Source organism: Balaenoptera borealis (genome assembly GCF_965194805.1).
Source record: "Balaenoptera borealis genome assembly, chromosome: 4".
In the NCBI taxonomy this organism is placed as follows: domain Eukaryota; kingdom Metazoa; phylum Chordata; class Mammalia; order Artiodactyla; family Balaenopteridae; genus Balaenoptera; species Balaenoptera borealis.
This window is the reverse complement of record NC_138861.1, coordinates 103193702-103206419: the sequence shown is the minus strand read 5'-3', so window position 1 is coordinate 103206419 and position 12718 is coordinate 103193702. Positions and strand designations below refer to the sequence as shown.

Below are 12718 nucleotides of genomic sequence, written 5' to 3'. Positions count from 1 at the left end.
CTTTGACCCCTTGTATTCTCCTAAATTCTACTGCCACTTTAATCTAAGGAAGAGCATCTGTCCTGCTCCCATACGTCACTCTTCCCTCCCTGCCACTGTCTGCTGAAATAAGAACTCACTCTTCAATCGGTATCAAAATGTCTACTCCTCACACCCCTCACTTTTCCTTCCAACCTCATCTCTTATTACTGCACTGCATGTTATACCTTCTAAGCAAACCAGACCAAAAGCTACTCCCATGGAAGTTCTATTTTTCTACCTCCGTACTCTTGCTTGTGCTATTTATTTCACACAAAAATGCAAATGACATAAGTCAGAGGCTAGGATGAGTTAAGAAAAAATCTAAGTTTTAGGCCACGGGAAGGACATATTGAGATAGATTAAGTAGCCCTCAGTGTCATCTTTAGAAATCCCCACATCTTGACTCAATATTTATCTGGATTTCCTCTACATCTCTTGATACTTCAACACTTTCTGTCATTGTTTAGCACCTGATATCGTTGAAGCTTGCTTTCTTTAATAATAACAAATAGTAATAATAATGATAATAATAATATCTACTTCACAAGATGGCCACGTGGGTTACAAAACATAAATTTGATATTATCTCTAAAAATTTAAGTATTGCACATAGCAGGTACTGAAAACTTGTTAAGTTTCTTCCTCCTGTCATGGGTGAATATTATTGCCCACTTAACTGAAGGGACCTGAGATCCATAACTGAATTTGGCTGCCAGAGTAAGCGGAGCACAAGAGCAGAGACCCCATCTCTATGAGCCGCCTGAAGTCATCCTCCTGACTGTCCTCCCACCACACCCTCACCCTCTTTGAGACCATGACCCTAGAAAAACTGTGCCTAGAGGCTGAGAAGAGCTGGGACTGCAGGTGGCGAATGAAATGGCCCCAGCTGGTGGGAGGGGAAGACTGCAGAGCCTGGGAAGCAGGCAAGGTCTGAAGCCAACATCTCTGCCATTTTTATTCACCTACACAGTCTCTAAAGCCGTCTCTGTTCTAGGAGAAGTGGGAAAAAAAAATCAGTGGTGAGAAAACATTGAACTGACCGGGGCACAACAATAAAAAACACTATCTGTTCTCACGAAGTGCTCTAGAATTAAATTTGCTTGAATTCAGTCTTTTCCCTTCTCATTTCTTATTACTTTCTGAATTTTCTTTCTCCAGTATCTCTCTTTACCTTCTCCTAGCTCAGTAGCCTCCTTTGAGCACTGTTTCTGACATTAGGCTTTTAAATATATGCTATTAAACATTCTAACTCGATGTAATTAAACAAAGGAGGGAAGTTAGTCTGAACCAACGACAAGCTGGAGAAGTAAGCAATTTTTAAGGAAATAAAGTTTTATTACTCTTAGGGATATACTGAAGCTATTGATAACAGTTCACTTAGGGCATGAATGGCTGCCTTAACTCCTACATAAGCACATATTACAAACTTACTGTTTGGAATAAAATATGTATGTGTTTTTCTTTGCTTTTTTGCTAAAGACCTTTACTCTTTAGACTAACATTATTTCCCTACAAATTGCTTAGCAAACTTTTTTTTATTTGAACATTGCAGATATTGAGATATAAATGCAAATCTCACTTGTTTAAAACTTGGTGCTAATGAGGTCAAAACCACACAGTAAATCTCTGTATCTGCCAGTTATCTCTATTGTGTGGCGACAAGTGTGTGAGCAACCAGCTCTGGTCATAAGAAGCATTGGGGGAGAGAATGCTGGTGAATTCGTCCAAAATGCCTCCACAAAATTGGAAAATGACTCCGTTTTGGCAGGCATGTACCCGTGGTCAGTAGCTTCGTCTTTCTTCACAAGCGTCAGTTATCTTGAATTTAAAGATAATTTTAGTACCTTCATTGTTACTTTAATACTTTATTTGATATTTCAGCTTTCTGCTATGTGGTAGTGTTATTTAAAATTTCCTCTTTTCAGTGACATTTCTTGCATGTGTATTTATATCCTACTTGTTAATGCTAATAATACTATGTGAGCTTATAGAATTGCATCTGAACTCTGAAGGAAAAATAATGATCCATTTCATGACATGAGTGATTTTTACAAACTCTCATTTCAACTCAAAGAGTGCTTTTTTTCCCTTGATTAAAATGTATTTCTCGATTAAATTAAAATGCAAATATAGACAGTCTGTGTTTATGGTTATAATAGAATTATTTAAAGAAGGTTCTAAATCAACCTGCTGCTAATATTTCATGCAAGAACTGTGGGTTTTATTGTTGGGCCAGTACTGCCGTGTTCCATTTTCAAGATTACTTAAAGTGCTATGAAAACTTAATCATACTGCCCAGGTTTTATCAGTTTTTGCTCAGTCTTCTCTAGGATGTTAAAAGGGACTGCTTTCCTATATACTTCTTAAGTTATGTTAGTGATATTGGAGAAATATCAAGTACTAAAACTTTAGAACCCCTTGAAATTGAGTTATGAACAATTTACTACTTGTTTTAAAAAAATATTTTATTACACAGAAGTGAATCAACTCTTAAATTTAAGAGAACCATATTTAATAATTTATTATGAAATTAAAGATCTGAAAGATTACTTCAAGAAACCATTTAGTCCAACTTTTTAATTTATATTAGATATATAAAATATTTGTATTAGAAATTGCATCTAATGCTATGGATTTAATTATGATCCTTTAGTATTTTTTTAGCTTTCTTTTTTTTTTTGGAAGTGTCCTATCACTTTTCAAACACATTGATTAAAATAATTCTTAAATAACATTTATAACTTGATCTTTTTTCTTTTTTTGTTATTTTTAGTGACCTCAGTGAAAACCAAATTCAGGCAATTCCAAGGAAAGCTTTCCGTGGGGCAGTTGATATTAAAAATCTGTAAGTATTTTTTCTAATTGATACTTTTTTTTTAATTATCCATTTTCCAAGTTTAATTTATATTAAATAAAGTGTCAGGAAAAAAATGGTGAAAACCTATATACATCTTTATGCTTCCTTAGGAGAGCTTATAACAATAAGTTTTAAATTGTTTTCACAAGCTATCTGAAGAGATTCTCGTTTAGAAGATGTCTTGAAACTGAAGTTGTTATCAAATTCATTCTTCAGACCTTGTGATTAATCTTGTGAAATCTAAAGAAATTATTTGATTGAAAGGTATTTACAATGTACTTTCTTCCCCTTACTGTGAGCTAATTTCAATAGCTCCTTTTTCACTTGTTATCCATGTTTATTGGAAATGCAGAATATTTTTTTTCTGGAAAGAGTAGATGATATTTTCTTGTTAGAGATACCTGTGGCCTAGAGCTACAGCTTTTTAAAATAGCTTTTAGATCACCATTTTCATTAAGTGCCAACAGTGTGAGAATGAGAAAATTGTCTTTCCCTTTGTGTGAATACTTTTCTTGCATCTTTTCCCTCCTATATCTTTATGAAAGAATATATGTATAGCCTTCTTTAAAAAGCAAAAAAAAAAAAAAGAAAGGAAAAAGAAAACTATGTTTCTGTATTATCCCTTGATAAATCTTTAATCTAGTGTCTTGTGTAGATGTGTTTTTTGTAAGTGTGGATAGCTATTTTCATACCAGATTTAAGATCACAGTGGCAATCCTAATATCATCGATATATATCTTAATAAATTTAAAAATATCTTGTTAGCCTTTTAAAATGATGGTTTTTGACTCACCGTGAATCTAAAACGTAAAACATTTTCTGTAGCTTTTACATTAGTTTGGAATGTGGGGGGAAAAGGCCCCTGTGTGCTGAGATTAACTATCAGGAATTCAGTATTTCTTAGCTAGTAATAAACAGGGCAGGCACTTGAAGAATTAACTTATATTCCGAATTCTCCATGGTGAGATCCAACAATATTTCTCCAGTAGCGAAAGTGAGACAGATGTTTTCCTTCGTCAAAGAAGACTGTTTATAAAGCTACAAGTTATGGCCTCTACATCCTCTCCTCAATGTAAATTTTTTTTTTTTTAATTTGTACTTTCTAAGTGTATAGGTAAAGACAGAAAAAATGTAGACTTCTAGGTATAAATGTGTAGAGCCGTCAAAATCCTGGCCCTAGGTTTTTATGAGCGTTTACATGTTAAAGAGATTTGATTTGCTTTGTTTTTAATCTCTAATGAAGACTTAGGGAAGTCTTCAGATAGATTCAGAGATGTAGGGCGTTCAAAACTGCCTCTGTATATTATGTCTGGTCAGAACAACGTAAAGATCCCTATGTAGCACCTACTCGAGTTGCCTATATGTCTCTGTAAAAGGACAGTAATGGCCAAAGTTGACCACCCTTTGAGAATGCCACTTTCAAGCTTACAATAGTATTTTCTCTAAAGCCTTAAAACAGGTGGCTTTTAACCTTAGCAAAGATATTTAAGGAATCCAAGTCTATTAAGTAATCCTTCTCCCATATTTAAGGATGCATTTGGGAGTGAGATACCAGTCATGGTGGGATTCTTCCTTAATTCCTCTTCATTTATTCTTTAAAAATGTGATTTTAAAAGTTTAGAGATAAAAAGAAAAGCATCATCCCCTCTCTCTACCATTTTAAAGGCAGTTATTATGTATACTGTGAGATGAGTTTAGGACTGTCTCAGAATCTCTTGCTATTTTTTGGTTTTGTAAACATGACAAATCAGTAAACTTCATTGAGCCTTAATTTTTACTTTTATGAAATCAGTATAATAATTTCTTACATTTGCTGTGGTTACTAGAGAAAAACCATATGTGAAAAACCTTAGAACAGTAATATGCTACAAAATATAGTACAGTATTCATTCAGCAAGTATTCACTAATCAACTGCTAGAAGTTAGCACTGAAAAACTTATACTAAGGAGAGAGGAAAGGAGAACATAAACTAATTTGCAATATTAGTAATCGATCAGATAGACCCATGTCTATCATGGGTCAATTAGACATTAGAGCTGCAAAAATGGGAAAATAAATCTATCAGAAAGTACTAAATGAATATACACAAGACCCTGATTTATAAACAAATTAAATGCAACAGGTACTGAGGAAAGAAAGAGATAAAAGTATTGATATTGCTTGAAGTTATCAGGGAATACTTTAGAAAAGAGTTACTGAAAGAAAATATAAAGGAGTCTTCAAGGAGGTTGGTTCATACTGTATACTGGTGAGTAGTGGCCGGTAAAAGCAGACTGAGAAAGTAAAAATGTATTAAGACCTATGCAAGGCCTGATTTCTGGGTTTCGATTGGTTTGGAGGATAAAAATTAAAGTGCAGTGGAATGTGTGTGTGTGTATTGTGTGTGTGTGTGTGTGTGTGTGTGTATGATGTAAGAAATATTACCTTTTTTTCAAGGCGAACCAATACTAATTCGGAATAGCAGCAGTGGTAAGAAGCATAGCAATCTGCATATGGAGGAAGCCAAGTAGAGTGGCATCCAAATGATCAATTTCATGGGACTTTGTGTGAAGTCTAGTTTTATCATTAAAAATTAAGAAGGATATTTGGTAAAATATGTTAGAACTGAGAGTAAATTTTAATTTGTATTATTGTTAAAATGGTAACTGTATGTCATCAAGTAATGACTCGATAAAAGTCCATAAATATTGACATTATTAATATTATTAACATTCATTGTGGGAAGGAGAGGCATAGTGCTTTGTCTTATTTATTATTCCAGTGTGTACGTTTACAGTTTGGACAACCCTGCATGGTGCCATCATGGCTAGTGTTTCGAGTCATTCAGGGAGTAAAAGAGAAGAAGTAAGGCTGCACAGAAGGAATACGTGCTTTAGTTGCATCAAGCTGATATTCTGTATAGCGCTGTCTAAAAGACTAGTCTAATGCACTGTACCGAGTTTATTGGATTTACCACGTATTCAGGCCTTATTCAGAACAAATTCCAGTTATCAGAAGATTTTCACTGGAAGCACTTGCTTTAATCTTGTGGATTGGCTAAATATGCTCAAGGCAGCATCCTGACAATATGAAATTGATGCTGTGGAAATTTTGCAAATTAGCAGATCTTATTCCTCTTCCTCCAGGCAAGCCACAGTAAAACTGTTCTAGACAGCTGGATATTTATCTTGCTGTTAAACATCTCCAGGGAGAACTTCCCATAACTTTTTTGCTTACCTCTATTAATTTCCAAACTGGATTAAAACGCTTTATATTTTATTTTGTTACCCAATTTTCTCCACCTGCTACTTAAACCAGTTTCTTTTTTCTGGCATTTTAGACAGTGAGATCTGAGAATAACAAGATAGTATTAAAATATCAACTAAATAATAGTGTTTATAAAAGTCACTGGCAGCACTTTTACATAGGATTTACATCTGTGTGTTTGAACTCTCCAAGTATGAATTCAAGTACTGATACCATATCATTACCAAATGATGCCTCACCAAAATGATAATCAATGTTTATATGATTTTCCTTGATAAACTTTGTATATATATTTAATATATTTAACACTGACTAATAAAGCCTTGGCTGCCTCCTGATCGATTTCTGAACAAAGACATGTTACATTGTGCCAGTTTTGTTTACAAGTATGTATGAGGCATTTCCATTTAATTGAATAATTTAAGAGAATATTCAAATTATAATAAATCTTGCCTTATTGCTGAGACTTGCAAGATTATTCTCTAAGTAGGTATTTTATGAATATAAAAATGTTCCAAGAGTCTCTTGTTTTTATGAGAAATCATTTCTAGTCATGTTATCTTAGGATTTAAGCAAAGAAGTGCAAATATATGAACTTAAAAATCAAATGGATTGCCAATAGTTACTCACACTGCAAAAGCAAACTCTAACATACCTTACATTAGTTTCTTTAATGAGTTGAACCTGAATACTTAAAATAACTAAATTCCAACAAACATTATTTTAGGTAGACTCTTTAAAGTACACCATACCTGGTTTTTATTCTTCTTTCATGTTGCAGTGTATCCTCAAAATGTACTCTGTGTTCCAAACTTTACTATTTACTGTTCATTAATAAATACATTCCTTTTCTATTTGCTTGCATTATACCAATTCCATTAAATTTTCATCTGTTATGAATCTTACCCTCCTTTTCCAATAAAACTACCTGTTGTTAAAAAATAGGTTAAGGAAAATATTTATATTCATTCTTTTATAACATACATTAGTTTACAGACAAGGGTTATAAGATGATTTAAGTTATAAGATGATTTAGCTTGGTTCTTTTTGAGTAAGTCATGGTATCATTTGGGAAACAAGAATGCATGGCCATGACTTTTTAGGAAACAGATAACCCAATTTGGGATGCACTGATTCTTGGTGATAAGATTTGGCAAATAGGGAAGAGAAGGTTAATCTATATGTTGCTACACAGCTATTTATGTTATTTAGAAATTTAATATTTTTCTGGAACTCTGTCATCTTCAATTTATTTTATTAATGGATCAATTAAAACCCATAGGAGGAAAATTCACAGTTCTATACTAGGGACACAGAAAGATATATATTTTACTATTTTTTTCACACTTCTCTATTTTAAAATATCAATCTAATAGTTTCTTTTCCTCTATCATCTGCATTCTTGATGATGATAAGGGAACAAGGTTGCTCACATAATATAGAATAAATATGTAACAGTCAGAAGAGTGTATTATATATTTAACCATTCAAATGCAAGACTTACTTTAGCTTTGTCCTATAAATTAAGTCATATTTACAGAATGTCTACCATAATCAGCTACTTTTCATGTTTAGTTTACTACATTTCTTGTCATACTTAATTACATACTGTTTACATAATTATCATAAAAATAAAATCCATTTTTATCAAATTGAAATTGTAACTTTTAGTGCCCCTAGCTCCTCCCAAAAAGTGTTTTCAGTAAGCCTGAGGCTGAAGAGACTTTGAAAGGGAGGTTGGTTTCTCACTCAAGGGGCTTGCTATCTTTAGCGTTAGATTAAATACCACATACAGGTCTTTAGAGGGAGGTAGAACCTTCTGAACAAACCTGTAACAATGGCTGTTCAGTTAGATAAATAGCAAATGAAGTTGAGTTTTATGGTATAAGGACCAGGGCCTCTCTTAACATCCAGAATGCTGCCTGTGGACATAGGGGACAACCAGCAACCAGCAGTTGTCTGGGTTCTTAGATGTAAAATGTATTAGGAACTCAGCAGTTGCCACAGTCAGTACCATGGGAACTGTCCATGGTCCTAGAATTTGCCTGGTTTGAACTCGGACTAAAAAACCACACTGAACTGTGATAATCCCCAACAACTATGGTCAAGTTTGCTACCAATAACCTCTTCAACATCGCATTTTGCTCTTTCTCCTGGGTGCCTTACCACTCTTTATTACTGTTAGCTTTCTCTCATGTAAAATTGAGTCTAAATAACGTATCTTCATCAACGTTTTCCAAAACAAAAAAACAAAAAAGAAAAAAAACACAAGACATTTTGATTGAATAGTTGGGAATCTAATTCACATATGTATCAGTATAAAATAGTCATTGTCATGATGTTTCTGTGGCTGCGTGTTGTCCTTGAGACAGAACAGATCTTTAGGTTTCTTACTTCCCCAACCCTGGACAGCCACTCTTTTCTACCTCTGAGCGATTACAATAACCTGCTAATTGAGTTTTGATCTCTAGTTTATATTCTCATTAGATAGTTTTAACATTGCAGCCAGATTTGTTTTCATAAAGCATTGTTTTTCATCCCATCACTACCTGGTTCAAAATCATGCAGCTTATTAAAAACAAAAACAAAAACATTTTGCTATAGGCATTATGGCAAAGCCATGGGGATTTAGCAGAGTATTGTCTACAGTAGTTCTGCAGGGTCTGTAGGAATATAGGCTCTTCCCTGAGAGAGCAGCGATTTTTATCGAATGGCATGCCATCTAGTCTCTTTAGATATTCTGACTAGTCCCAACATTCTGACACCCATGCAGGCTCCCAGCCCCCCTCCCCCCGAATCTGCACACAAGTTCTTCGCTCACATCAGAATGGCCCCTCTCTTGCAGACATTTACTGTGAACATTGTAGAACCTCTGCTCACAAGTGTTCTTTGAACCAGTCTCCTCCATAGGGAATGCCCACTTTTATTTCTGTCTTACTGGATTCTATCCATCTTTTAGGGATGACGGGATTTTTTTTTTCTCTTCCTCACACGATTATTTTCACCTAGGGTAATCTCTTCCTTTTCAGAAATTCTGTAACATTCTTCGTCTACTGGCTTCTTCCTTGAAACTTGGCCATTAGAAATACAGCTGAAACCTCCATTCGCAGAATGAATAGCTCCTGAATCTCTTTTCCTAGCCACCTGTGTATCTAATGAAGGCTTCAGCAATACATAGATTTAAATTTGAATCAAGGTTTCACTAAATATTTACTACCTGTTTTGCATAATTTATTGAACTTCTGTGAGCCTCATTTTCTTATCTATAAAATCAGAATAATGATAATACCTACCTTTTCAAGTAATTGTGAGAAATAATGAGACGGGTATATCTACAGACCTTGCCATTTGCTATGCATTCAATAAATGCTAGCAATCATCATTGTCAGTTTCAATTTCTACCTCCCTTGATTAGTCTACTTAGACTTACCAGAACATGAAGGTCAACTTAGTTGTCTTTCCTCCAGTGTCTATTACCATCTCTGTTAGAACTACCTTTAGCTTCCTTCTAATAAATTATCAAATGAATATAACTTTATACCACAGCTTATTCCAATAAAAAGTGAGATTCTTTATTCCTGTGAGAAAAACAAAATGTTATTGAAACATTGCAAAAGGGTTAAATTCTCAAATAACATAAATTATTTTGGGTTCCTAAGAAGAGTCCTTTCCTTGGTTATTTTCTTCATTAATGTCCAGGCTAACACAGATGTGCTTTTATGCCGAGGTAAATAATATGGTTGCTGATACCTCTCTCCAGGATGTTCACTGATATGAATTAATTTAAATTTTTCTTATGCCCTCTATGTATTATAATTTAAATCTTGAACTGCTTCTTAAACAATCATTATTAGCATAAGATTTGTATATTTAGGCACTCATATTCACCTGAATTTTATACACACAGGGAAGAAATAGAACAGATCCTGCCCATATCCTTACCAGCACTTTTTTTTCTTTTTCTCCCATTATATTTATGTTTTTATCAGGTTGCTTTTAAAATAGTGAAATGTTGTTATTCCCTCATATTGACTTTGATGTGTTTTAAGTCAGCTAGATTCTTGGAGTTTGTCATCTTACAGTGGTGAGATAAATATGAATGACACTTCTATTTCTCATACCTAAAAAACCCTGGAAAAGTTGAGCATAGTCATAATAATTTTGTTGAGACATTGAGAAACTCTGCCTGGCTTAGAAATTATTAAAGAATTTTTATGTTCACTATTGTTTCAGAGTTAAGTATATTTTATGGTGTTCTAATTTTTACAAAAAGAAAATTAGTAATAAGATTTTATTACTTGGACACTGCACTGAAATATGAATTTTCTATGAGTAAGGGCAAAACCAACTAAAGTTAATGCAGGAAGGTATGTTTTGTATGTGTAATTCAAACAGTATGGTATCTAGATTTTTAAAAATGAAAACAGGAAATCCTGAAAAAGACTTACTTAAAAGTAACAGAATGGGGAGGGGATATGGGATATATGTATACATATAGCTGATTCACTTTGTTATACAGCAGAAACTAACACAACATTGCAAAGAAATTATACTCCAATAAAGATGTTAAAAAAAAAAGTAACAGAATGCAGTGTCTCCAGTTATATTTCAGGATACCAAGTAAGCAAATGTTCAACCGTTTTTGTCATTTAATTACCTCTTTTTAAAAATTTATACTTAGCAACGTTATATATTGTCTCTCATACTGAGAATTAATCAAAATCTGAAACTAGGCTAAATTATTTTTAGTCTTAAAGACAATCAGATCAGCTTTAGAAATTTTATGTGAGTGAGGCACAGAGTGATCTCTCTTAATAAAAACATACTGCATTCTCTAAGACTAAATTTACCAGTGCTAGGAAAAAATAAAAGAGGCAGTCTAGAGTTTTTCTAGAGCATCAGAAGAGGAGCACTTACCACTGAAAAGAGAATCATAGAATGTTAATGCTGAGAGAAATCTTAAAGAGAATATATTTTTTAACAACATTATTTTCCTGAAATTAAAGATAAAGCAGTTGCTTCAAGTCACACTCTTACAAACTAGGACAGTGGAGGATCAGAGAGGATGGATGGGTCGGAATTTGAACAGAAACAGAGAGGAGGGCTGGGGGTAGGAAATGAGGAGAAGACACAGCAGTGTGGGCAAGAACATGTAGGCTAAAAGTCTGAAAGAAACCACCAGTGGTACTCTCCATACCGTTCTTTCTCCTGGGAAAATAAGAAAAACACATATATATGGAATCTAAGGGAAAAAAAAAAAAAGGTCATGAAGAACCTAGGGGTAAGACGGGAATAAAGACACAGGCCTACTAGAGAATGGACTTGAGGATATGGGGAGGGGGAAGGGTAAGCTGGGACAAAGTGAGAGAGTGGCATGGACATATATACACTACCAAACGTAAAATAGATAGCTAGTGGGAAGCAGCCGCATAGCACAGGGAGATCAGCTCCATGCTTTGTGACCACCTAGAGGGGTGGGATAGGGAGGGCGGGAGGGAGGGAGATGCAAGAGGGAAGAGATATGGGAACATATGTATATGTATAACTGATTCACTTTGTTATAAAGCAGAAACTAACACACCATTGTAAAGCAATTATACTCCAATAAAGATGTTAAAAAAAAAAAAAAAAAGAAAGAAAAGCACTAGCTTGCTTCCCCCTGGGAAGTAGCTCCTGTGTCAGGAAAGGGTCCTCAGGCCGTCTCTGATGCACCTATTGCTTCTATCATGTAAAGATCAACAAATTTACCGTATGTCTGGGTAAATAGCTGTAACATTGCTTTTTGGAGAAGTGAAAAAATTTTCCTCTTACTAATTCCTTAATTCGGAACAATCTTACGGCACAATTTATAATCACATCTAAACATGTCACTAAACTCTTGGCTGAACAGATCCTTTCCTGTTTACAGAAAGCAGAAGTGCCCAGGGTTTGAGAGGTGGTAGAGAAGGAAGTGAGTAGCATGAGAGGAAACAAGGTGAAGAAAATTAGTCCAGAAACTCTGAAATAAATTACACTTTTGGATAGTTTTGACACTGTTTATCTTGAACCCTATGCAGACAAATAGAGGTTTGTGCAGAGAGATTTTCTCATGAGCAGTCATGCGGGTACAACACTTTCCATAAACATACCTTTGAATACTACAAAATCTACCCACTGATGAAAAACATTATTTACTTTGATTTTCATTGTCCTTTCAAATGAGTAATGTTTTCACAAAATACCTTCCTTCTCAGAAGATATTTGAACTGAGATATGATGGCATTCAGGAAACTTTTAGGGACAACTGTGGTCCTATGAGAGCTGAATATTCTTAATGGTTTAGTGCCAATAAGGGCTTAGATTTCTGTTAAGAATCAGAAGAAGCATATAACCATGAGCAACGTTAAAGAGGGGTGAAATTAGAAAAGTTTCCAGCAGCGTCTCAACTTCTAGTGGTATACAGAAAGTAATCTGTCTTTCAGTACTTGTAGGACAAGATTTGCTTGAGTGGTTTCTGGCAAACTAGGGCTTCCCCTTTGTGTATAGTATGCATGATTTAAAAGAAGCTGTGTCAGCACTGATTTATACATTGACAGCTAAGGATAATAAGATAT

The 12718-nt window shown here is 34.4% G+C and overlaps 1 protein-coding gene across 2 annotated transcripts in view; it reads left to right on the top strand.

The window, feature by feature from the left end:
- SLIT2 (slit guidance ligand 2) overlaps positions 1-12718 on the top strand; it is a 380046-nt gene that overhangs the window by 234612 nt on the left and 132716 nt on the right. For both annotated transcript variants that reach the window (XM_082391835.1, XM_082391836.1), the window contains one exon: positions 2795-2866. In XM_082391835.1, coding sequence (XP_082247961.1) covers positions 2795-2866 — 72 coding nt within the window. The remainder of the gene's footprint in view (positions 1-2794; positions 2867-12718) is intronic.